We start from the raw sequence: 27,838 nt of genomic DNA, 5'->3' as shown, positions 1-27,838 counted from the left end.
CTGATGGTGATTGGAGCATAGAAAGGAGATCCTTGCTGTTCTGTCTCCTGCACTATAGAATTGTTCAGCGAACACTTCAGTTTTAGTGCAAACACTTCAGATTGTGGGTGTCTAAAATAAAAGAGCTAACAATCAACCAATATTATAACACCCAATTGGGTAAATATCCACTGACTTAAACACTAGTAAATGTTATTTAAAAGTAGAATGACTGTATGAAATTGTTTAAAAGGGTACAGTATTCCACCAAATTGTAGGATACACAATTGTGCTGACGGCAAGATACTAATCTACATTACAAGTTTGGTCCAAGCAGAGCTGTGTTACCACAGAGAGTAAATTGCTGTAGGCTGGTTTCAGAGAGGCATTGATGGAGATGTGTGTGGTGGCCCAAGAAAAGCAGCAAAAAATTACCTTGAAAATAATAGCACTTCCAGTCCTCTATCATGCTCAGCTGATACCAACCTTTCTTGGAGTTACCAAAGTTCAGTTTGACAAATATAGGTCAGATGGAACAGAGTTGAGAATACTTTCTGGGCAGATTAGAAGGCATAACCTGGTTTCTTAATGATTTTATTTTTGAGAAGAGTACTGAGATTAGCAAGTGTTAGTCACTATAGTTAGATCATTCTTATTTGATCAAATGAGAATTATGTCTCTGAGGCTATACAACAGTTTCAAAGTAAAAACATTTAAGTTTTAGTAAACAGGTTAAACCACACATTTTTAATCTATCATAAGTAGTTAAATTACAAAATGTTTACTGTATGTATAACAGCTTAGGTAATAAGAATGAAGTAAAAGTTTTATAATCTTAAGATATTAAAAATTGTACTTGTTAATGTTTGTTATATTAGTCTCCCAATAGTTGTATTATAGAATTTACACCGATACAACTTTTAACTGACTGACTTGCAGTGAATATGGCAGCTGTTTCCAAGTTTTCCAGTGTACTCCAGACATCCAACCAATATTATCATCTTTTGAATGCCAGTCCCCATTCAGATCTGCCATTCCACATTGACTAAACCACCATCCACTACCAAACATAACACTGCAGCTTTCAATTGCAGTGTCACCAAAGATACAAGGTGTGCAATCATCATTGTCCTGGTCGTAAGTACTGAACATATGTCCATTTTGGTCCTCTTCGGGAGGTCCTGGTCCTCTGAATGCATCTCCTGAGCACAAAAAACAGTAATATTGCTGTCAACTTTGATGCAGTAATAGAGTAATAGTCAATATTGAACTATGTGAGTAGGGATATCTATTATCAGTAGAATTATATTTAATAAATACAAATCACTTTACTGCATTTCTGGAATGGTTTTCTTAACAAGAATAGAAGAATCGACCACGAGCACCTGGAGCTTGTGGAAACTATTATAAAAAGCCTCCCTGACTCTAGCAGAGGTGAATTTTGGGTACACTGGTCCTCATTATTTGATTTGGAGGAATATAAAACATTTCCTTTCTTGTAATTTTATAAAACCTTTGGCTAGACAGGATGCATATTTTAAACAAAGGCAAGAACTGATGCCTTAAGAACCTAAAAACAATAGCTAAGAATTTTATTCAATTGAAATATAAGTATTGTCATAAATAGCAATTTAGAACAGGCCTGTTAAGGAGTGCAGCCACTCTTACACTAGATATTGTACAAGCCTCGCCAAGTGCAACCATGCATGAGACCAATACCACAAATTGAGAAAGTTCTGTGTGATGCAGTGTTACACATTATAGTATTTCATCTCATTCAAATGATTGTGCAAGATTTCTCTTAGGTGTTAATGTGGATTCTTCACCGCTCTTAACAGTTTGTGATGAATCAGAACTATTCTGCAAATGCTATGACAACTGTACCACAGCATCAGAAATGTGGCATAAAGAAAAAGAGAACTTTTATATAGCATCTTATCCCACCTCAGGATATCCCAAAGCACTTCAAAACCAATGAATTACATTTGAAATGTAGTCACTTGTCATGTAGGGATATACTGACCAATTTGCAAAAGATATAAATGAACAGTTGATTTGCATAATGTTATAAAAGTGAAAATTGTTGGTCTTTGCTGAGGGGAAAAATGTTGGTTAGGATGAGAGCTCTGAATAGTGCCATGGGATTTTCTACATCCATCTCAATGCAGTAGTCCTTCAGCCTAGATTATGTGCCCAATTCCTAAAGTGGGGCATGAACCCACAACTTTCTGAATTAGAGGCAACAATGCTACCAATTGAGCCAAGATCATACAAAAATGTCTACCTGCATTTCCTGAGTAATTTCCCAGGTGAAGTCTGTAAAATTCTGTTTCATTATCAATCCGGAATTCAGAATATTCTGCATGTGCACTCCCGTTTTCAAAATCCTTTAAGTCTACTCGGAGTTTAAATTTCTTGTTTGCCTGGTTAGTCAGTGAATAAATGTTTTCCAGTCCCAGCCAATGTTCACCTTACAAAAGAGGAAACTGAAGAATTACTGAAACAAAATGGTCTTAGTGATTTTTGTAATGGAATAGTAATCCTTTTCCTTGATGTAGGGGGAAGAGTTCTCCAGTTAGTGACATTATGAATGCAGGGGGAAGATTTACTCTGATCACTACTTCTAGTAAAACCATTCTAGAACCCATTTAAGAATTTTTTTATAGATGGCAAAACCAGCAAATCTTCCCTCCATGATTGTGATATCACTAATTCAGTAAATCTCGAAGTTTGAAATATATTGAGCACCTATCTTTGTGCAGGCAGTGAGCTCCACCTATCTCTTAGGTCTTGGCCCCTGCTTGGTACAGAGTTTTGAACATAGACTGCAGACAGCCTGCTGGTAATCACCACTTGCTCACAGTCCCAACCTCTCCACCACCTTTATCGACCCCTCGACAACTCTGCTGTCCGACTGCTTGTTTTGACATCCAGTCCTCCATGAGCCACAGCTTCCTTTAGGTAAACATTAGGAAAACTGAAATATCATCTTCAGCCCCAGCTATAAACTCTGTACCCTTGGCACTGACTCATCCTTCTTCCCAGCCACTGTCCCAAACGATCATAACGTTGGCCTATTTGACCCTGAGCTGAATTTCTGATCCCATATCCTCTCAATCACATAAACCGCCTGCTTCCACCTCTAGCTTCCACCTCTAACATCCCCCACCTCCACCCTACCTAAGTCCATCTGCTGCTTAAACTCTCATCCATGACTTTGTTTGCTCCATACTTGGCTGTTCTAATGGACTCCTGGCTGGCTTTCCATCCTCCACCCTCCGGGAACTTAAGCTCATCCAAATTCTGCAGCCAATATCCTATCCCACACCAAGTGCTCATCCAACACCCTGTCCTCACTGACCTACATTAGCTAGCAGTTTCCCGGTGTCTCAAATTGTCATCCTTGTGTTCTAGTCCCTCCATGGCCTCACCTCTCCCAATCTCCATAGCCTTTTCCAACCCTACAATCCCCACAAACACACTCTTCCTCTGAGTGTGGCCTTTTGCACATCCTTCCCTCCCTTCCCTTCACTCTATTGTTGGCAGCTGTACCATCAGCTGCCTCAGCCTCACTCTAGAATTTCACCCTAAACTCCTATGTCCTCCTTTATGAGCCTCCTTTAAACTCACCCCTTCGCCTAAGCTTTTGGTCACCCCTCCTAATATCTCCTTTGTCTCAGCATATATTTATTTCCTTAAGCCTCTGTGAAGTATCTTGGGAAATGTTTCTACATTAAAGGTATATAAATTGTTTTGTATTTTTCACAGTTCTTCAGTGGTGTTGAAGCCACCTTGAAGCAGCATCTACCACTACTCCAACTAGTTCAATGTTGTCCAAAAGAAATTGCTTTTTTTTTTATTCGTTCACGGGATGTGGGCGTCGCTGGCGAGGCCAGCATTTATTGCCCATCCCTAATTGCCCTCGAGAAGGTGGTGGTGAGCCTCCCACAGTGCTGTTAGGAAGGGAGTTCCAGGATTTTGACCCAGCGACAATGAAGGAACGGCGATATATTTCCAAGTCGGGATGGTGTGTGACTTGGAGGGGAACGTGCAGGTGGTGGTGTTCCCATGTGCCTGCTGCCCTTGTCCTTCTAGGTGTAGAGGTCGCGGGTTTGGGAGGTGCTGTCGAAGAAGCCTTGGCGAGTTGCTGCAGTGCATCCTGTGGATGGTACACACTGCAGCCACAGTGCGCCGGTGGTGAAGGGAGTGAATGTTTAGTGTAGTGGATGGGGTGCCAATCAAGCGGGCTGCTTTATCTTGGATGGTGTCGAGCTTCTTGAGTGTTGTTGGAGCTGCACTCATCCAAGCAAGTGGAGAGTACTCCATCACACTCCTGACTTGTGCCTTGTAGATGGTGGAAAGGCTTTGGGAAGTCAGGAGGTGAGTCACTCGCCGCAGAATACCCAGCCTCTGACCTGCTCTCGTAGCCACAGTATTTATATGGCTGGTCCAGTTAAGTTTCTGGTCAATGGTGGCCCCCAGGATGTTGATGTTGGGGGATTCGGTGATGGTAATGCCGTTGAATGTCAGGGGGAGGTGGTTAGACTCTCTCTTGTTGGAGATGGTCATTGCCTGGCACTTATCTGGCGCGAATGTTACTTGCCACTTATGAGCCCAAGCCTGGATGTTGTCCAGGTCTTGCTGCATGCGGGCTCGGACTGCTTCATTATTTGAGGGGTTGCGAATGGAACTGAACACTGTGCAGTCATCAGCGAACATCCCCATTTCTGACCTTATGATGGAGGGAGGTCATTGATGAAGCAGCTGAAGATGGTTGGTCCGAGGACACTGCCCTGAGGAACTCCTGCAGCAATGTCCTGGGGCTGAGATGATTGGCCTCCAACAACCACTACCATCTTCCTTTGTGCTAGGTATGACTCCAGCCACTGGAGAGTTTTCCCCTTGATTCCCATTGACTTCAATTTTACTAGGGCTCCTTGGTGCCACACTCTGTCAAATGCTGCCTTGATGTCAAGGGCAGTCACTCTCACCTCACCTCTGGAATTCAGCTCTTTTATCCATGTTTGGACCAACGCTGTAATGAGGTCTGGAGCAGAGTGGTCCTGGCGGAACCCAAACTGAGCATCGGTGAGCAGGTTATTGGTGAGTAAGTGCCGCTTGATAGCACTGTCGATGACACCTTCCATCACTTTGCTGATGATTGAGAGTAGACTGATGGGGCGGTAATTGGCCAGATTGGATTTGTCCTGCTTTTTGTGGACAGGACATACCTGGGCAATTTTCCACATTGTCGGGTAGATGCCAGTGTTGTAGCTGTACTGGAACAGCTTGGCTAGAGGCGCAGCTAGTTCTGGAGCACAAATCTTCAGCACTACAGCTGGGATGTTGTCGGGGCCCATAGCCTTTGCTGTATCCAGTGCATTCAGCTGTTTCTTGATATCACCTGGAGTGAATCAAATTGGCCGAAGACTGGCTTCTGTGATGGTGGGGATATCGGGAGGAGGCCGAGATGGATCATCCACTCGGCACTTCTGGCTGAAGATGGTTGCAAACGCTTCAGCCTTGTCTTTTGCACTCACGTGCTGGACTCCGCCATCATTGAGGATGGGGATGTTTGCAGAGCCTCCTCCTCCCGTTAGTTGTTTAATTGTCCACCACCATTCACGACTGGATGTGGCAGGACTGTAGAGCTTTGATCTGATCCGTTGGTTGTGGAATCGCTTAGCTCTGTCTATAGCATGTTGCTTCCGCTGTTTAGCATGCATGTAGTCCTGAGTTGTAGCTTCACCAGGTTGGCACCTCATTTTTAGGTACGCCTGGTGCTGCTCCTGGCATGCTCTTCTGCACTACTCATTGAACCAGGGTTGATCCCCTGGCTTGTTGGTAATGGTAGAGTGAGGAATATGCCGGGCCATGAGGTTACAGATTGTGCTGGAATACAATTCTGCTGCTGCTGATGGCCCACAGCGCCTCATGGATGCCCAGTTTTGAGCTGCTAGATCTGTTCTGAATCTATCCCATTTAGCACGGTGGTAGTGCCACACAACACGTTGGATGGTGTCCTCAGTGCGAAGACGGGACTTCATCTCCATGAGGACTGTGCGGTGGTCACTCCTACCAATACTGTCATGGACAGATGCATTTGCGACAGGTAGATTGGTGAGGACGAGGTCAAGTAAGTTTTTCCCTCGTGTTGGTTCGCTCACCACCTGCCGCAGGCCCAGTCTAGCAGCTCTGTCCTTCAGGACTCGGCCAGCTCGGTCAGTAGTGGTGCTACCGAGCCATTCTTGGTGATGAACATTGAAGTCCCCCACCCAGAGTACATTTTGTGCCCTTGCTACCCTCAGTGCTTCCTCCAAGTGGTGTTCAACATGGAGGAGGACTGATTCATCAGCTGAGGGAGGACGGTAGGTGGTAATCAGCAGGATGTTTCCTTGCCCATGTTTGACCTGATGCCATGAGATTTCATGGGGTCCAGAGTCAATGTTGAGGACTCCCAGGGCCACTCCCTCCTGACTGTATATCACTGTACCACCACCTCTGGTGGGTCTGTCCTGCAGGTGGGACAGGACATACCCAGGGATGGTGATGGAAGAGTCTGGGACGTTGGCTGAAAGGTATGATTCTGTGAGTATGGCTATGTCAGGCTGTTGCTTGACTAGTCTGTGGGACAGCTCTCCCAATTTTGGCACAAGTCCCCAGATGTTAGTAAGGAGGACCTTGCAGGGTCGACTGGGCTTGGTGTTTTGCCGTGGTCGTGTCCGATGCCGGGTGGTCCGTCCGGTTTTATTCTTATGACTTTTCGTAGCGAGATTTTACAACTGAGTGGCTTGCTAGGCCATTTCAGAGGGCAATTAAGAATCAACCACATTGCTGTGGGTCTGGAGTCACATATAGGCCAGACCGGGTCAGGATGGCAGGTTTCCTTCCCGAAAGGACATTAGTGAACCAGATGGGTTTTTACGACAATCCGGTAGTTTCATGGCCATCATTACTGATACTAGTATTTTAATTCCAGATTTTATTTAATTAATTAATTGAATTTTAATTCGCTTATTCTTGCTTATGTGGCTAGGGCAAAACCGTTTTAGCCACATGCACAAATTTTAGTAGAAAACACTTTACATCCACTCGGACAATACATGTAAATGCCTATACTTACTTAATAATCGTCTAACAACATTCAGTAATCAAGGAAGTAAAGCACTCACAACCATCAAAAAACATTCACCCATTCTGCTTTTTGTCTTGCCATTTTACCAACAAAAGGTTAAAGTTCACATATAGACATGTGCAAATGAGTATTGAGATCACCTGGCCAATGACTTTGTCTATTACTCATTTTTTATTTACTAATCAGGAATGTAATTTCTTGGATAACACTGAACTAGTTCACGCTTTCTTTAAAAATAAAGACTCCAGCCATGTGCTTTCTCTGCAAATTATGATGGTATACTTTTTTTAAAAATCTAATTCAATCTTAATGCATAGGCTGAATGCCACAGTTCACCACCAAACCATAATTTTGGGTGTAAAATTTCTGAGTCCCACCGCATTTAAATGCTTTTTAACCAGCTCACTTATAATACTCTGGAAAAAGGACTATTTACACCAGCTCAGCTGGAAATTGGTTTCACAGTGCCCATGGCGACTCTTTCATTTTAAATTTTTTACTCACAAAAAGTTAATAATTATGAACATAGTGCTTTGGTCACCAAGAAAATATCCCTTCGACTATGGCACAATGAGAAAATGAAAGTGCACAAATGGAATTCGCAACAGGAATTTTTTTTAAAAATCTTTAACTTGAAATAGCCACTTTTACACACAATCAAAAAGAAAAGTAAGAAAGAAGGACATTGAATTTATATAGTGCCTTTCATGACCTCAGGACATCCCAAAGTGCTTTACAGCCAATGAAGTACTTATTTTGAAATGTCACTCTTGTAATATAGGAAATACGGCATCCAATTTGCACATAACAAGGTCCCACAAACCGCAGAGATAATGACCAGATAATCTGTTTTAGTCATAAGAATATAAGAAATAGGAGCAGGAGTAGGCCAATCGGCCCCTCGAGCCTGCTCCGCCATTCAATAAGATCATGGCTGATCTGATCCTAATCTCAAATCTAAATTCATGTCCAATTTCCTGCCCGCTCCCCGTAACCCCTAATTCCCTTTACTTCTAGGAAACTTGTCTATTTCTGTTTTAAATTTATTTAATGATGTAGTTTCCACAGCTTCCTGGGGCAGCAAATTCCACAGACCTACTACCCTCTGAGTGAAGAAGTTTCTCCTCATCTCAGTTTTGAAAGAGCAGCCCCTTATTCTAAGATTATGCCCCCTAGTTCTAGTTTCACCCATCCTTGGGAACATCCTTACCGCATCCACCCGATCAAGCCCCTTCACAATCTTATATGTTTCAATAAGATTGCCTCTCATTCTTCTGAACTCCAATGAGTAGAGTCCCAATCCACTCAACCTCTCCTCATATGTCCACCCCCTCATTCCCGGGATTAACCGAGTGAACCTTCTTTGTACTGCCTCGAGAGCAAGTATGTCTTTTCTTAAGTATGGAGACCAAAACTGTATGCAGTATTCCAGGTGCGGTCTCACCAATACCTTATATAACTGCAGCAATACCTCCCTGTTTTTATATTCTATCCCCCTAGCAATAAAAGCCAACATTCCGTTGGCCTTCTTGATCACCTGCTGCACCTGCATACTAACTGCATACTGATGTTGGTTGAGGGATAAATATTGGCCAGGACACTAAGGAGAACTCCCCTGCTCCTTTTCAAATAGTGCCATGGGATCTTTTGCGTCCACCTGAGAGGGCAGATATGGTCTCTGTTTAATGTCTCATCTGTAAGGCGGCACCTCCGACAGTGCAGCGCTCCCTCAGTACTACAATAAAGTGTCAGCCTGGATTATGTGCTCAAGGCTCTGGCGTGGGACTTGATCCTACAACCTTTGGACTCAGAGAGGAGAGTGCAACCACTGAGCCACGACTGATACCAGAAAAAATGTGTAAACAGAATTCTTGCACCCCCCCCCCAAAAAAAATCTTTCTGCTCGCTTTCAGATATGTAATTATTAATCTGAAGAAATGGATTAACTTCAAAAATGCAGAGGGAAAAAAACTAATTGTTTTAAAGCCTGACAATTGTGACTTGGATTGTTGACATTGTTAAAGATGCAGGATTTGATTTTTCCAGGTGTACATTATGTATTTCTATAATTTTAACTGAAATGGCTGTAAGAGTTGATGATAACATTTTCAGGGTTTCTTTTCATAAAATTGTAATAACAGAATTGTTAATTATGTATCTTATTTATCTATTGAACCTGAGAAATAGTAACTGTGAGATAAAGAGAGATTACTTACAGCTAGGGTGTCCAAATCCCTCCTTGTACTCAGCCCAACTTTTGTGAAAATTCAGGGAATCTAAACCATTCCTATTTTGGAATATTGTCCAACCTCCATCATCCTTCATGTCACAGAATACCTATAATGTGCATTACACCAAAATAAATCATACAGTATGTCATAGGAGAAATGCCCTAAGAATTTCCTTAAATGTATCCTCAAAATGGAGTCAGTAGTCAGATTGAATGTAAGCCAAATTTAAGCACCATCAACTCCTAGGCATAAAATAGGTGATAAACCCCAAATGGTTTCACGGTGAGGAGTTAAGGTGAAGGGTTAAGGATTCGTCTGGTGCACTTGATGAATATTTTTGTCAGGGTATCAATCCCAGTGTTCTTACAATGTCTACTATAAGCTGTATCTAGATCAATCATTCGGAACATTCATAACTTCAAACGCCACTAACAGTTTCTCTTTTCACCAAAATGGGCATTTGCTATAGTTCAAATCCAAGTGCTACCTGAATTCGACTGTTGCATTGCATCATTTTAATAGCCATGACATAAAGGATTTAAAACAAAGCACTGAGGTTCATTTCTAGAGGAATAGAATTGAAATGCACAGATTATTTTAAACTTGTATAGAACCTCGGTTAAACCAGACTTGGAGTACTGTGCACAGTTCTGGTCTCCACATTACAAAAAGATATAGAGGCACCAGAGAAGGTACAAAAAAGATTTACAAGAATGATGCCAGAACTGAGAGTTCATAACTATCAGGATAGATGGAACAGACCTGGGCTCTTTTCTCTGGGAAAAAAGGCTGAGGGGTGACCTAATAGAGGTCTTTAAAATTACGAAGGGGTTTGATAGGATAGACATAGAGAAGCTATTTTCACTTACGGGGGAGTCCAAACTAGGGGTCATGAATATAAGATAGTAATTAATAAATCCTATAAGGAATTCAGGAGAAACTTCTTTACCCAGAGAGTGGTTAGAATGTGGATCTTGCTACCACATGGAGCAGTTGAGGTGACTAGCATAGATGCATTTAAGGGGAAGCTAGATAAGTACATGAGGGACAAGGGAATAGAATGATGTGCTGATAGGGTTAGATGAATTACAGTGAAAGGCAGCTCGTGTGGAGCATAAACACCGGCAGAGATCAGCTGGGCCAAATGGCCTGTTTCTGTGCTACTATGTAAATATTCGAGAAAAGTAAAACAAGAATACTAAATCCATGGAAAATCCATAATAGGTTTCCTCATACGACGTGTATGATTACAAAAGAAAACTAAGAGAGACTTTCATGGTTTAATTGCCTTAGACACCTAAACACATTTTTTCACAAACTTAATGTTACCATAATGTTTTCAATTTATTTTAGATCATTCAGTACTAATACAACACTGCTTCAAGGAATTCATGTTAATTGGAAAAATCAGTGTCTGAAAAAATATTTAATATATAGTTAGGTATTCCAGACAAAGAGTTCTAATGTGTGTGGATATGATCTGGGCACCTGCTCCCGTCTGGCTAGGTTAGTTCCATGATGATGAGATCTATCAATTAAAATTGGTTCCCTCCAGGACTAGTGTTTTGAGTAACAGCAGGGTGAGCAGACTTAGTGGGCTTGATTTTAGGGTCGGGTTTCCAGCGGGGGGGCCCCCGAAAATCCCGATATGAGGTCACGTGACCGGATCGCGCCGCGATCCCGACCACTTCCGGGTTCCCCGATGACGTGCGGGGCTGCGTGCGTGGCCCCCGCTGGTGGGAATCCCGCAGGCAATTAAAGCCAGCGGGGTTCCACTTGAGAGTACTTACCTTGCTTGTTGAGGTCAGTTAATGAGCTGAATCAGCTGTCAAAAGAGGAAGTGTGGGATTTTAGGTTCAAGGCAGTGAGTTTCCCACACTGGGGGAAACAGTCTCTCTCCAACCAGGCGTGTTGCAGCCAGCAGCCTGTGGCAGCTGCCAAGGTGCACTCCACGGGGGAGAGCCCTCACCCACGCAGGAGGCCACCGCGTCACATAGGGCAACCCCTGCCCCCCGCCAAGCCAGAGGACAGACCGACACGAAACCGCAGCCCCAGTCCGAGGAACCACCCACCTACCCTGCACAACCCCTCAGACCAACACCTGCCAGATGGGTGGTGCGTGGACACCCTCGGAGGACGAACAGCATGACCAGCCCCAGCAGCCTCGCAGTCCACGCGGTCCGCCGCAGAGACGTGGAGCCCCCCAACACGGTGTTGTTGCACGCCCACCTGCACAGCAGGAGGGAGGGCTACCGCAGAGAGAGACGCATTGCAGAGGGCACTACCCTCGCCACATGGTCCACAGACCGAGGCGAAGCTCCCCGGACCTCTCCGAGCAGCAGTGCACACGGAGGCGCAGATTCGCTCGACATGTAGTCGTGGAGATCTGCAGGCTCTTTCATGCCGAGCTGCTCCTGGCTGGCCCCAGCACCAAGTGCTTACCTGTCGCTGCCAAAGTCACCACTGCCCTCCACAACTTCTCCTCCGCATCCTTCCAGGGTGCAGCCGGCTACACCGCCGATGTCTCTCAGTGGTCTGCGCGGAAGAGCCCTGCAAATACACCTGCACCTACTCTGCAGTAACACGATGGGTGGCATCAGTGGTGGGTCCTCATAGTGATACCCAGGAGCGGGCATTATTGGACACAACAGACAGGATTCGCGGAGACATGGCAGTGGTGGTGCCAATATAATGTGTGCTGCTTGTTGCTCTGAAATTCAATATAGGTAACACCCATGGCAAACCCTCCGACACCCTTGTGCACCCCCTTCATGCTCACGAAACATTTGCCTTATGCTGCCTACTGCACATATGTGATGCATGCCCTGTGGCTGCAGCACAGGTGGTGGCAGGTTGAGTGAGGCTGGCCGTGAGGGAGATGCACGAGAGGGTGAGTATGGGATAGAGCCATGAGATTGTATGAGGATTGGGTCGCGTGTTAGTGGCAGGATGAGTACTGGCGAGGTGAGTAGGTGGAGGTAAGATGAGGATGGGGTTTGAGTGGGTATGAGGGGTGATGTGACAGAGTAGTGTTGGCGGTGCCAAAGGAGATGTGGGGTTGGGGCAGTGTTGTGGCAGATGGAGTGTAGGGGAAAGACTTCGTGTTCTCACTGTGGCTGACTTACTGAGGTCATTGCAGCGCCTCCTGCACTGTATGCAGGTGGGCGATATGTTGGTTGCGCAGGTGACCCCCTCTGCCACCTCGAGCCAGGCCTTCTTGGTGGCAGAGGCTGGCCGCTTCCTCCCGCCCGCCGGGTGGAAGATCTCTGTCCTCCCCCTCCTCCTCACCCCATGTATTGATACCTGGGGTGAGGCATCATTAAACTGGGAGCAGCCTTCCCCCTGGGCTGCTCCATGCTGAAATTTGTTCCATTGGTTGCAGCATCTGTCAGTGGAGGACTGCCCCTTTAACTAGAGAGCCTCCAGCTGACAGATCGTACTGCGCATGCGCAGCCCGCCCGACGCGCAGACCAGCAGCGTGGACCCCGGAGGAGCAGGTAATTGATTCCTATTAGTGTGTTGCCTGCTACGATCGCGCGGGCAACCCACTAATTTCACCGAGCGTGTTGACCACGCTCCCGAAACCCAACCCGCCGGAAACCCGCAGGCCTGGTAACATCGAGCCCAGTGTGTTCAGCTCCTCTGCAGCCTAACTTTAGTGATAGGCACAATAAACTCATTATCACATTTATGGCTCCAGCTAACTGACTGGAGTGAGATGAGGTTCTATATGCCAATTATTAATTTTTTTAAGACATTCTTCATTTTGCTATAATTTCAAAAAAATTAATTTAATTTATACAAATTATTAGCCTAGAAAAATTGCAATGGTTTTTAGATGCACCTGAAAACAATTAAATGCATTACTGTATTACTGGATCATGAAATTTTGAAAGCCAATACCAATCTCAAACCAAGTGGATAACAATAATTAAATACCTTAAATGGCTTGGATTTTCCTATTGGCTGAATCACATAGATCCCACTTGTTGCATGCGGAAATAGTTTCTTGATGTGTGTACAATCATTTCCTTCAAAATAAGATTTAGAGATTTTGAAAATTCAGCTACCATAATCTGTGAAGCATATTTCAAAAAAATCAACTTTACCAAATTTGATACACATTATAATTGGGTAGCATAAAAGTTGTAGTAAAAATTGCCATTGCACAGTATGTGTGAACATAAGAGGCTGCAGATTAAGTTACAAGATTATTCTTCAGTTTTTTTAAACAAAAAAACATGTTCTTAAGGGGCGTGATGCATCAACATTTTCAGGGGGTGAATTTCTAAAGAGGGAAACAGACTTTACAAAAGCAGCAAAATATAGGTGTAAAATGTTTTGTTTTCTCAATTTCTCTCTTTTCCTGAAAGTGCTGCTTTATGTAGAAATATCATTCCATGGGCACTAGCTTTTTTCCAGCACTCTGCTTGAGTGGCTATTCTTCATGTGTGAGCCTATACAAACTAATTGTCCACCGAAGTTGCATTACGGCTGATCCCGATCCTGCCTTCATCCAACAATTGCATTTTCCACCAGGACCTGGAGGCCAGCTGTAGTGCTCTACATTGACCTCAGCTAGGATCAGATAATTCAGCATTGACTGAACATATCCTGGGGTCTTCTAGGTCTACACCACATCATGCACATACAGGTATAAAATGTTCTCCAATAATTTGGAAAAAGATTACAATGATACAATTGTATCAGTGGAAGCTCATCCAATTTCTATCCAGCAGTTATGAAAAGTAATTTGTTACGAAAATAGGAAAGATGTTGCATGCATCTTATTATGAAATTTCAATTGAGTATCACAAGTAAATGTAATTTGCTAGTTGTGTGATAAACAGATTCTTCAGTAATGCCACCTTCTCTATGGAAACTCAACCTCAAAATAGATATGAGAGAGGGGGAACATTACAAGTGGTAGTTGATCTCCATTAGACACTAATCCTGTTTCCGTTGTTGAACAGTCAGGAGATAATTCCCTGCAATCTCCTGTGTTCTCACATCCTAAGACATAATGCTCATTTTATCCACCACACAAAGAAGAAACACTGACTGAACCCGACCAAAACCAAACCCAAGACATTCTATCCTTGCCACTCACCAATTGAGGTACCCACTCTTAAAAAGACACAGGAAGGATTGCCCAAGGACCCCCCGCCCCCACCCTTCCAGGAAATATAATTAAATCTGAAACGAACACCATGTTCCCTAGGAAAATATGTGATCTTGTTTATTCTAACAGAAAAAATGTTTGTTGCCGTTGTCTGTTACGTGGGTACTGTAAATTGACATGTTTAAAGGTCACAAAATGGAAAATGCAAAGAAACATAGCAGCAAAAAAAAAGCATATGAAGCAAAGTGAAAGGAAGTGCTACGATACAGAACCTTGATTCATATATTTTTCCCCTAAATGCACACATGAGAACCTACCAAGAAAAGTATGGAAACTTTCTTGCTGTGTTTGTACTTCTAAATATATATAGAAAGAACAGCCAGAAAAATTATGCATTGTACAGGAAAAAAAATCTAAGCATATGGGAGCATAGGTGTGTTGAGAGAAGGCATTTATTTCGTCTGCTGTGAACTGGAAAGCTTTTTTAAAAAGTGAAGAGGCCAGGAAGGCTGAGATTTTGCTCAAGTAAGCATTTTTAACTGTCAGCAAAATAGTTTGTTGTTTAAGAAGTTCAGCTTAAATACCTTCCACTTTGCATTCGTCACCATCACAAACTTGAGTAGGTAGATTTGCATTCACCAGCACTTTTTCCTAAAAGGAAATGAAATTTAAAAAAATTATTAAAAAACTTTGCCTGATTTATTCATAACTACCCGTGTTTACTCTTACCGTAGAGATAATGTAAAATTGTAATTGATAGACACTGCATGCTTCTCAGAATCACTTCCACTGAAGTAAAACAGAAAATGATGGAAATACAAAGCAGGTCCATCATCATCTGTACAGTATTCAGAAGAATACAGACACAAAACTCTAACCAATCTTTTTTCGGGCCTGCTACGTGCTTCCAGCATTTTCATTGTTTATTTCATAGATATTTTCATACTGAAGCTGCTTTACCACCTTTGTAACAGAGAATAGATCTCAAACTGCCATTAGGCATACACTACCCAACCACAAAAAATTGAAAAAGATCTTAAATTGGAAGTGAAATATGTTGATCTTTGGATTAATGGAGGGCCTGAATGGAGTTTTTCACTTGGACATTAGATAGTACAACAGCTGCAGTTGTAGAGAATTGTAGCAAGGATAGATGAGACAGAGCTTCGTCTTTACGAGCTGGGTGTTAATCACAGCCTGGGTAGAGCGTAGAGAGGAAAATCTGGCAGGGAAGATTACACGCCCCTTACAGAACCCACCAGATTTTCTTTCCATGAATTTAAATGAAGGAAAATCAAGCAAGTTCTGTTACCGGTTTATGATCCTCTGTGTCAAATTTTCCTCTCTGCTCCGGCCACACTTAATGCCCAGTTGACAATGCCTGGTTCAAGCTCTGGTTATGATCCTGGTGCGAACATAGAGGTCTGAATTAAGCACAAGCGATCAATGTGATACTGCTTGAGTCATAATCGTGGAGTAAACAGATAGCCTTCCTACATCTCTCTAATGCTGTAGCTGTCTCACTGGTATGGAGAAGGCCATGTCTTTGAAATCTACCAGTTTTGCACTGTACTGGATATGGAGCAAGAGCTGGGTTCTCTCTGGAGCATGTCAAACGGGGCTACAAATTCAATCATTGGGCTTTGTAAAACAATGCGTTGCTGACCTCAATCGGTAGTTTAAGCTTTTTTAAAGATTCAACCTCTTTCATAAGCTTTTCTGGCCATCTTCACTGTTTGTTTCCTCTGTTCATTTAATAGGATCACCAAGCCAAGGATCTGATCATAGACGCTGGGGGGATTTGCAGAATTGGGAGAGCATGCCCTGCGCCCCTTTCCCACAGTCTGTTGCATTTTGTGTACTTGGGTGTTTGCATTGATTTTGCATCATTATGGCCCAGGTTTTATAGGAACATAGGAACAGGAGTAGGCCATTCAGCCCCTCGTGCCTGCTCCGCCATTTGATAAGATCATGGCTGATCTGTGATCTAACTCCATATACCTGCCTTTGGCCCATATCCCTTGATACCTTTGGTTGCCAAAAAGCTATCTATCTCAGATTTAAATTTAGCAATTGAGCTAGTATCAATTGCCGTTTGCGGAAGAGAGTTCCAAACTTCTACCACCCTTTGTGTGTAGAAATGTTTTCTAATCTCGCTCCTGAAAGGTTTGGCTCTAATTTTTAGACTGTGCCCCCTACTCCTAAAATCCCCAACCAGCGGAAATAGTTTCTCTCTATCCACCCTATCTGTTCCCCTTAATATCTTATAAACTTCGATCAGATCACCCCTTAACCTTCGAAACTCTAGAGAATGCAACCCCAATTTGTGTAATCTCTCCTCGTAACTTAACCCTTGAAGTCCGGGTATCATTCTAGTAAACCTACGCTGCACTCCCTCCAAGGCCAATATGTCCTTCCGAAGGTGCGGTGCCCAGAACTGCTCACAGTACTCCAGGTGCAGTCTAACCAGGGTTTTGTATAGCTGCAGCATAACTTCTGCCCCCTTGTACTCTAGTCCTCTAGATATAAAGGCCAACATTCCATTTGCCTTATTGATTATTTTCTGCACTTGTTCATGACACTTCAATGATCTATGTACCTGAACCCCTAAGTCCCTTTGGACATCCACTGTTTTTAACTTTTTACCATTTAGAAAGTACCCTGTTCTATCCTTTTTTGATCCAAAGTGGATGACCTCACATTTGTCTACATTGAATTCCATTTGCCACAGTTTTGCCCATTCACCTAATCTATCAATATCCCTTTGTAATTTTATGTTTTCATCTACACTGCTTACAATGCCACCAATCTTTGTGTCATCGGCAAACTTAGATATGAGACTTTCTATGCCTTCATCTAAGTCGTTAATAAATATTGTGAATAATTGAGGCCCCAAGACAGATCCCTGCGGGACTCCACTAGTCACATCCTGACAATGTGAGTACCTTCCCATTATCCCTACTCTCTGTCGCCTTTCGCTCAGTCAACTTCCTAACCAAGTCCGTACTTTTCCCTCGATTCCATGGGCTTCTATCTTAGCTAACAGTCTCTTATGTGGGACCTTATCAAATGCCTTCTGGAAGTCCATATAAATAACATCCATTGACATTCCCCTGTCCACTACTTTAGTCATCTCTTCACAAAATTCAATCAGGTTTGTCAGGCACGACCTACCTTTCACAAATCCTTTCAAATTCATGAAACATATTTAAGTGAGCACCCAGCACAATTCTGCAGAATTTGCCCCAGGTTTCCTCCTTTTTTTCTTGTGTGTCTTTTTGGAATGTGAGCAAGGGAAGTTTCATGGGTGAAGAAGCTCTTAAAGTGAAACAGACTTTGTGTGTGTGTATATATATATATATATATATAGTGCAATATACACAGTGCCTTTTTAGTACTGAGTTCTTTTTCATTAGACACTGTTCCATATTTCTGAAACATATATTAATAGTTTTTGTAAGAAAAACATTTTGGGGCCCAATTTTTTTTTGTTCTTTAAGGCAAGTTTGTTACTAAAGTGCCTCAAATACAGTATTTCATAGTTGAGGTGGTATAAGATGATAGAAGGCATGCCAGGGAAATAAGCAGATAGCAGATCAGGCCTGCACACTGAGGCCAACTGCCACAGCTAGATCTGGATTAATAGGAAGCTAGTTAAAGTTATGATCTTCCAAAATTCCCTAGATTCTAGAATGGTCCCAGTGGATTGGAAGGTAGTGATCCCATTATTCAAGAAAGGAGGGAGAGAGAAAACAGGGTACTACAGGCCAGTTAGCCTGACATCAGTCGTCAGGAAAATGCTGGAATCCATTATTAAGGAAGTGGTAACAGGGCACTTAGAAAATCATAATATGATTAGGCAGAGTCAACATGGTTTTATGAAAGGGAAATCGTGTTTGACAAATCTATTAGAGTTTTTTGAGGGTAGATAAATGGAAACCAGTGGATGTTGTATATTTGGATTTTCAAAAGGCATTCGATGAGGTGCCACATAAAAGGTTGTTACACAAGATAAGGGCTAATGGGGTTGGGGGTAACATATTAGCATGGATAGAGGATTGGTTAACAGACAGAAAACAGAAAGTAGGGATAAACGGGTCATTTTCAGGCTGGCAGGCTGTAACTAGTGGGGTATCACAAGGATCGGTGCTTGGGCCTTAGCTATTTACAATCTATATTAATGACTTAGATGAAGGAACCGAGTGTAATGTATCCAAGTTTGCTAATGACACAAAGCTAGGTGGGAAAGCTGTGAGGAGAACACAAAGAGTCTGCAAAGGGATATAGACAGGTTAAGTGAGTGGCAAGAAGGTGGCAGATGGATTATAATGTGGGGAAATGTGAGGTTATTCACTTTGGTAGGAAGAATAGAAAAACAATATTTTTTAAATGGTGATAAACTATTAAATGTTGGTGCTCAGAGAGACTTGGGTGTCCTTGTACAAGAAACACAAAAAGTTAGCATTTAGGTACAGCAAGCAATTAGGAAAGCAAATGGATAGGTGGCCTTTTATTGCAAGGGGGTTGGAGTACAAAAGTAAGGAAGTCTTACTATAATTGTACAGGGCTTTGATTTGACCTCACCTGGAGTACTGTGTACAGTTTTGGACTCCTTATCTAAGGAAGGATATACTTGCCTTAGAGGCAGTGCAGCGAAGGTTCACTAGATTAATTTCTGGGATGAGAGGGTTGTCCTATGAGGAGAGGTTGAGTAGAATGGGCCTATACTCTGGAGTTTAGAAGAATGACAGGTGATCTAATTGAAACATATAAGATAATGAGGGGGCTTGACAGGGTAGGTGCTGAGAGGTTGTTTCCCATGGCTGGAGAGTCTAGAACTAGGGGACATAATTGCAGGATCAGGGGTCAGCCATTTAAGACTAAGATGAGGAGGAATTTCTTCACTCAGAGGGTTGTGAATCTTTGGAATTCTCTACCCCAGAGGGCTGTGGATGCTGAGTTGTTGAATATATTCAAAGCTGAGATAGATAGATTTCTGGACTCTCGGGAATCAAGGGATATGGGGATTGCACAGGAAAGTGGAGTTGAAGTTGAAGATCAGCCATGATCTGCTTGAATGGCGGAGCAGGTTCAAGGGGCCATGTGGCCTACTCCTGCTCCTATTTCTTATGTTCTTATGTAAAGAGCTTTGCCACCTGAAGCAAGGACTTCTTCAGTCAAGTCCCAAGAGAGGGACAGCACTGCCAACAGTTGAAAAAGTTAGCACTGCCCACAACTGCACTGTAATATCAACTAATGTGTTGCTCACATATGTATCAAGCAGTGTGGCAAGGACTTTCATCTCCATTCCCACTGAATAGTATGTTACGGCTACCCAATGTCACTGCACTGCTGCTTTTCCCAAAGTACAAGAGGCCACCAAAGACTGTCATATGCCTAACCTGAAGCCCATCCTGGGTGTCAGTAAGTGGAATCATAGAATTTTACAGCACAGAATGAAGCCCTTTGGCTCATCACACATGTGACAGCTCTCTAGAAATCCCATACTCTATTATTTTTTTTATTTTTAAATTACTTATCTACTTTCCTTTTTAAAAGCTTTGTGGATTTTGCTTCCACCACTGGGATTTCATATCCTAACAATCTTTTGTATAAAAACATTTCTCATGACTTCCTTTCATTGTTTTGGTAATGATCTTAAATGAATGGCCTCTAGTTACCAACTCTCTGAGCTGTTGAACTAGTTTTTCACAATTTAGCTTATCAAAACCCCTCTTAACTCAGTATATTTCTATAGGATCTCCTCTTAAACGTCCTTGTTTTAGTGAACCAAGTTCTTATGTTTATGGTACAATGTTCTAATGTCCTTAGATGATATGAGTTTATCATGGGTTTCAAATATAAATTACAGTTTGAATGTATGTCTTGGTGAAGCATGGTATGGATGACATGAAATTAAAGAACTGTCAGGTTGTGTGAAAGCTTGGGATGGTGAATGGTTGGCAGGTAACATTTTGTGGCATGCAATATTGGGCCATCTACCTAGTACTTGACAATATTGGGTAGTCTTACCATACAACGTTTTGTCTTCACCATCATCTGTACTGTACACAGTGTAAAGTCTGGCCACCACCTCCTGCCAGGTAAGGTCTTGTGAGGAGGGTGTTATAGAATGCCAAAAAGGGCACCCACCTCATGCAGCAGCATGTCTACTTCAGCAGCCATCAAACGGGCGGTCAGAGGCTGTGCCATTGCACCACTAATCCATAGACTCCATTTCTTGTTACATTTTCCAGATATCTCACCCCCTCCATCAGTGCACTCCCTGAGCCTGGGTCAATGTATAAAGGAAGCATATTCTAATCATTTAATTGACCTGACCTTGCAACCTAGGGCAAGGTCAGCTTGGTGCAAAAGGGGAGGTACAATTTTACTGCCGCTGCAATGGGACTGCAGAATCAACCCCAGGTTTGTGTACTGCCCAATTCTGCCTGAACTGTTTCCTAATTCTGATCCATAATTTCACTAACCTCCAGCTCACTTTCTTTCCAATTTTCCTCCAGAATTTATGGACATTATTAGGTGTGTGTTTTTTAAATTAGGCACATCTGCTCACCAATTAATTTTGACTGTAGCTTTGATCATTTTTATATTATTTAAATAGAATAATATTCACTTATTTTTAAAAATCACATTAAGAATGGCATGAAGTGACAGAAACCATGAAATTCTTACCATGGAGCAAATTGATTGGAAACAAGGGCTCAGAAATAGTGCAATGTTTAGGAAAAAGGCCGCTGGCTGCATCTCTGGGGGTGTTCCTTTTCTGTGATGCACAAAAAGAAAAGACAATTCATTATAACACAGAGATAAGTATTCAAGTACCATTTCTAAAACATTTGTGTTAGTTCAAAAGTAAGGACACCATTTCTGAGTAGGGTAAGAAAGTCTTCAACCATCAGTTTAGACAGATAGAAAAGCAGTACAATCGTAGACAGGTGGAGTGGTTGCAGAGTCTGCAGAGAATAACAAGGGTTTCTGGTGCTTTTATTTTTTATTAAACGCAATGTAGCCTCACAATTTCAGAGTTTGTTTCTTTCCTCAGATAAGATCAACCTTCCATCATTTTGCATAGAGCAAAGGGGGTCTGTCTCAAGGAGCTTAAAAGTATAATTGCAAATTGCTATCCCAAAAAGTAGCTGGTGTAGAAACTGGCTTTTATATGCCCTTCAAAGGCAATTTGGTTACATTACTGGAGAGAACATTATATCCTTTCCAAGGTGTAGTCTTGGCTCAGTGGTAGCACTCTCGCCTCTGAATCAGAAGGTTGTGGGTTCAAGCCCCACTCCAGAGATTAGAGTACATAATCTAGGCTAGCACTTCAATGCAGTACTGAGAGAGTGCTGCACTGTCAGAGGTGCTGTCTTTCAGATGAGATGTTAAATCGAGGGCGTCTGCCCTCTCAGGTAGAAGTAAAAAATTCCACCTCATTGTTTGAAGAAGAGAGTTGTTTTGGTCAGTATTTAGCCCTCAATCAACACCTAAAACAGATGATCTGGTCATTGCTGTTTGTCGGACCTTACTGGGCACAAATTGGCTGCTGTGTTTTCTATGTTACAACAGAGACTATACCAATGCACTGCATTGGCTGTAAAGTGCTTTGTGATGTCCTGATGTTGTGAAAGGCGCTTATCTAAATGTAGGTTCTTACTTTCTAGACACCCCAGCTAACCCTCATCTCAATGACTCACAAAATGATGATTTGAGTTTTTCCGCAGAGAATCAATGGCTGAATGCTAAGTTAACTTAGTCAATGAGCACGAGACTCTTAATCTCAGGTGCAAAGCTTCAGGGTCCTCTTTGAGCTGCAGTTTCTTTGGGGTAGGACAGTAGCCCTGAGCACTGGTGTACCAATGCAAAGCACCATGGAGTGGAGGGACAGAAATCCGGTCCGCCCCTTCACTGAGTTTATGATCTCAGTCATGCGACATGGGCAAGTACTGAATGGAAGCCCTGTGGGAGAGGTGGATGATCTGAAGCTGCGTCTTTACTGGGCCATTGTTGCACACTTCCTGACAGAGTGGAAGCCTAGGAGTAGGTTGTCTATTTGCCCTTGCAGCCTAGTGTAACATACACAAGGGGAGGGACTGAGCCAGACTGAAAGTTTCCTTTCTCTACCAAAAGGCATGGACAAAGGGTAGTTCACGTAAACCCATTTCTGCATATCCCACAAGTCATCTCTTTCCATGTACATGTCTCTCCTTTAACAACTACCCTTTGTATCAGCTGACTCAACCAGTTAGTTATCCACTTCAAAAATTTCCCATTCCATACCTTTCTGTTTTGTAATTTCCTTGTCAAAAGCTTTGTTAAGTCTAGGTATATTAAATCTACTGGTTAACTAACTCAATATATATCCTCAAAACACTAGTAGATTTGTCAAGCAAGATCTACCAATTGTAAAGCCACATTGACTAGTTTTTATCAATCATAAAGTCTAAGTATTAAACTCATTTTCTTCTTCTCCTCCTATGCAACCTTAACAATAGCCAACCTGTGATTAATGTAGATCATAGATTTTCAAACTTGGATTGATGAATCTAGGAGATTAATGAGATCATCAGATTTCTGTCCAAAGCTGACATGCCAGAGACAAAAGGAGCCAGAGAAGCCTAAAAGTGTTGGGCCCAGAGAGAACTGCTAACTATAAAAAAAAAATCTTTAGCATTGTCTATCTTTTACAGTTGACAGCAACTCTTTCTGGGCTCAGGATTCAGGAAGCTTCACCCATGTTTCTGAGTGCCTTTTGGCAGCCATCTGGATGGAAAATTGTGTAGGGCCTGCACCCAACTCGATATGTGCTCCAGCTAATAAAGTTCCCAGCTGGGTGCACGATTGATTAAATTAACCTTATAGAATCCCAGGCAGTGTGTCAATATTTGCAGGGAGTTTCCCCCATACATAAAACTTTTTATTTTATGTACTTGTTTATTTCAAACTTATAAGCAGAAAACAAAATGCGGTTATGAACAGGTCAAAATATAATCCAATAAGGTGGAAACTATACGGTTAGAGATCAAGATTGAGAGATATTAAGGGAATCCATTTTGTACGAAAAGAATCCATTTATGTTAGGTTCCATTTTATATTAGCTCTATAATTAAAAGCTTAGAATTAAAAGACTGCAGATGTAGTTAACAGTGTCTATACAGAGGTCAGAACAGGCTGCTTTCTAGGCCGGGCTATACATTGTTTATATTTAGAGATTAAGTTATACATAAGCAACCATTATAATACATTCTATGCCTTGCTTACCCTAAACTGTTAGTCTTGGGACCATGACCGTCAGAAAGAAAACCTTGACTACTAGATGTTCAAAAGGCCTGGAACATCTTGATAGAGACTGGTACAAGTTATACCGAGAGTATGTGTGAAGGGTTTTGGAATGCAGGTACCTATGGATTAGTGCAGCTATTGGGGTGAGATCATAGCTATAAATTGGATGAAATTAGGAGGAGGAGAGGTTGAGCTCAACTTGTTATAACATATGTTCTTCTGCAGCAGCATCTTATGTGATCTCAGTGTTGTATGTCTGTTCATTTAACCCTTAATAAACCTGCAAACGTTTGACTCCGTGTTTAAAACTCATTCTTGGCATATAGACGCAGGACTGCAGCATCTGTCTATATTACAAAATATACATTTCCAACAGCAGTAACCCTCACTTCATGCAAAAAGTGTATCAAAAATTATTTGTTAAACATATAATCTTATCTCCAAAAAGGAGCTTACTATAGCCGTAACAAAACTAAATCAAAAAACAAGTTTTAAATTTTCTGTGTTCAAAATTTTGACGAACATTATAAAAGCGTAAACATTGACTGGTGATGTCGACTTGACTTTCCATTTAAATTTCAATTTATACAATTAAATTGGAGTGAAACATGGACTGAGGATGTGAGCTGACGTTACTGACCAAAGGAGCTAAGTACAAGTCACTGACCATCACCAGCTCTGATAGTTCACAATGTATTTCCTGGACTCCGTGCTCTGCCCCAGACTCCCAAGTATATATTTATCAATTTCTTACTCACACTTGTCTTGAAGGGAAAGCTCAAACCAGAAGATATTTTGAACAGTCACCAATCTTCGCCGGCTTCACGCTGATAAGGGCTTTCAGATAGTGCTCCCAAGAAATCGACAAAGGCTTCCACCCTGTACAGGAAAATACAAACCCCAGGGAACAAAGGTCTCTTTATTCAGAACAAAGCATGAAGTTGATATCATTGTCTCCTGGTACGTCTTGGCCTGGCCTTCAAAGTCACAGCTGCAATGAAAGGAACATTGTGATGAATAACCAATTGAGTGCAGCACTGGGACGTCAATTAAGTCCTGTGCTCCAGTTACAGCACTGAAAGGTGGGTCACTCTGCAGACAGGCACCAATGCTAATGTTACGCCTTATTTATGACTCATGTCTAGAGTGCTCCTGTTGATATTCCTAATATGCTTCGTTATGCCAGCCAAATTTTATTGGTCACATACAACGGATGGTCCAGCTTCCTCTGGAACGTGGAATGCCATACATCACATACGGTGCATCAAGCAGACTTACACAAGCTCTTAGAAATTACCCGACCGTCCCATTTCATTTCCATATTAATCACACTTTTTAGACATTTAAATGTGTCTAAATAGTTTCAAAATAACACTTCATTCAATGGCCATTGGCTCTGCAGCTTCTGATTCACTGCCACTTAGTTGAACTAGAAAATCAGCAAAACAAGGAGTAGGTTATCAGCGGCGAGATCAGCGCACTAGACAGCAAGATGCACATTGCCGATATCACCGTTACAGGACAAGCTGGGCCTGGAACACCAAACAAGGGCATCAAAAGTACAGGAATTAATCTCATCTGGTTAATGCCTATTTATTGATGTCCTGAAACATTTGACCTTTCACCCTCATAACTGTAAAAAAAATACAGTAGTCCAGAAAAAAACCACATGCATAGGGAAAGAACATTGGAACTAAAATTAATGGGCCAGAACTTGCGCAGAGCGGCATGCCAACGATCGCTGCAGCTCCTGCAAATTAAATTAATGAATGTACTTACTGCGGGCTCTGTGGCGTCAACTTGCTTGATTTTGAACTTTTAAAAAAATTGTGCGCAATCAATTCAGCCTCTGAGAAGCGTAACTTGCTGCGCATGGAACAGTCTGTGAGGATAGAAGACAAAATCTGTCAGGAAGAGGAGTCATGCTCACAAGCAGGCAGGCAGACTTCATTCATTTAAAGTTAGTATTCTGGAAGTCATTGTAAACAAAAATTATAACTTTTTTTAATTAAAAGCCAAAGAAATAATTGAATTAAAGAGAAGGGAGAAGATTTTTTTTTTAAATGACCAATAACTATTAAAATAAAGAGTAACATGAGACTCCACATTTTTTTAATTTAATTTTTAGTTGTTTAGCAGTCATAAAAAATTATCGCATTTTTAAAACTTAGTTTAGATCTGGTATTTTTAAGCATACCTTTTGGTAGCGTAAATAGTTACTTTCCAGCTGGGCGGATGAGCAAGTTTGCGATTTTTCATTGATTTCAATGATTGTAGCGTGCGATGGCCCTTTAATTTGCAGCTGTCAAATTGCAGGCGAACTGATAGGAGCAAGATCATGATTTCCACGTTTTAGTGCGCATGTGCAAATGTGGGAACTTGCTCCATCAATTCACTATAAGAGAGCGCTGTTGAGCTCCTCTGTCATTTTGGGAGCAAATTCTGCCCATAAAACTCAAATATATGGAGTGCAAGTGAATTAAATAAACCATGTATAAAATACTTACTTTAATTTTGTTTAATTACCTGTATCAAGGTAGTGCACTTTCTGAAGAGCTGATCACAAACCCTATATAAAACTTCACTTTTTCCATTTTTAAAAATCTAATTGTAATTTTAATACCGAACTCGCATCTTTCTCTAGTTTCTCTCCTGTCTCACCTAATGTCCTCTCCGAGCAGATCATGTCCATGAGACCTGCCTCCTGCTCCCTCGACCCTATTCCCTGCTGACCACCCAACTTCCCTTCCTGGCCCCCACGTTAGCTGATATTGTTACCGGTCCCCTCCCCTTCAAATCTGCCATCATCGCTCCCCAACTCAAAAAACCCACCCTTGACCCCACTGTCTGTGCAAACTACCACCCCATCTCCAACCTCCCTTTCCTATTCAAAGTCCAAATCCGTGCCCATCTTTCCCGCAACTCCATATTTGAACCCATCCAATGAGGGTTCCGCCCCTGCCACAGTACTAAACCGGCTCTTATCAAAGTCACAAATGACATCCTGTGACTGTGACCGTGGTACACTATCCCTCCTCATCCTTCTCAACCCTGTCTGCAGCCTTTGACCTGGTTGACTACACCATCCTCCTCTAATACCTCACCTCAGTCTTCCAGCTGGGTGAGACTGTCCTTGCCCGGTTCCATTCTTATCTATGCAGTTGTAGCCAGAGAATCTCCTGAAATGGTTTCTGTTCCTGCTCCCACACCTGCACCGTTAACTCTGGAGTCCCCCAAAGACATATCCTTGGCCTCATCCTATTTGTCATCTACATGCTGCCCCTTGGCAACAGCAGCCGAAAACACGTCAGGTTCCATATGTATGCGGACGACACCCAGCTGTACCTCACCACCACCTCTCTCAACCCCTCCACTGCTTTTGATTTGTCGTACTGCGTGTCCAATATCCAGTATTGGATGAGCAGAAGTTTCCTCCAAATATTGGGAAGACCCAAGCCCTTATCTTTGATCCCCACCACGAACTCCATTCCCTAGCCACCAATTTCATCCCTCTTCCTGCTAACTGTCTGAGGCTGAACCAGACTGTTCGCACCTTTGGCGTCCTATTTCATCCTGAGCCAAGTTTCAAACCCCATATCCTCTCCATCACCAAGACGGCCTATTTCAACCTCCGGAACAATGCCCGTGGAGGCAGGAACCCTCACAACATTCAAGAAGCATTTGGATGAGCACTTGAAATGCCATAGCATACAAGGCTACGGACCAAATGCTGGAATATGGGATTAGAGTAGACAGGGCTTGATGGCCGGCGTGGACACGATGGGCCGAAGGGCCTCTATCCGTGCTGTATAACTCTATGACTATTCCAATGCACTCCTGGCCAGTCTCCCATCTTGCACGCTCTGTAAATTTGAGCTCATCCAAAACTCTGCTGCCCATATCCTTACACGCACCAAGTCCCATTCACCCATCACCCATGTGCTCGTTGACCTACATTGGCTCCCAATCTGGCAACACCTCTAATTTAAAATTCTCTTTCTTGTTTTCAAATCCCTCCATGGTCTCACTCCTCCCTATCTCTGCAACCCCCTCCAGCGCTACAACCCTCTGACA

At 42.5% G+C, this 27,838-nt stretch overlaps 1 protein-coding gene across 1 annotated transcript; it reads right to left on the bottom strand.

Annotated features, from left to right (window-relative positions):
* Positions 1–489: 489 nt before the first annotated feature.
* On the bottom strand, positions 490–25,629 carry LOC137341631 (angiopoietin-related protein 5-like). Its single transcript, XM_068004930.1, has 8 exons — positions 25,544–25,629; positions 24,523–24,755; positions 21,164–21,254; positions 15,052–15,118; positions 13,285–13,376; positions 9,331–9,451; positions 2,264–2,449; positions 490–1,181 (listed from the first exon to the last, which is right to left on the bottom strand). The coding sequence occupies exons 3-8, from the start codon at positions 21,233–21,235 to the stop codon at positions 883–885; spliced, it is 837 nt and encodes a 278-aa protein (XP_067861031.1). The 5' UTR covers positions 21,236–21,254; positions 24,523–24,755; positions 25,544–25,629; the 3' UTR covers positions 490–882.
* Positions 25,630–27,838: the final 2,209 nt, after the last annotated feature.

Source organism: Heptranchias perlo, chromosome 24, assembly GCF_035084215.1.
Source record: "Heptranchias perlo isolate sHepPer1 chromosome 24, sHepPer1.hap1, whole genome shotgun sequence".
Taxonomy (NCBI): domain Eukaryota; kingdom Metazoa; phylum Chordata; class Chondrichthyes; order Hexanchiformes; family Hexanchidae; genus Heptranchias; species Heptranchias perlo.
Note: the sequence above shows the minus strand (reverse complement) of the source record. Positions and strands in the feature narration are given on the sequence as shown.

Coding starts and splice junctions, on each gene's coding strand:
- LOC137341631 (XM_068004930.1), bottom strand. CDS start 21,235: ATGCAGCCAGCGGCCTTTTTCCTAAACATTGCACTATTTCTGAGCCCT. Junction 15,119..21,163: donor TCCAATCAATTTGCTCCATG/GTAAGAATTTCA, acceptor ATTTCCTTTTAG/GAAAAAGTGCTGGTGAATGC. Junction 1,182..2,263: donor AAATTACTCAGGAAATGCAG/GTAGACATTTTT, acceptor TTTTGTGCTCAG/GAGATGCATTCAGAGGACCA.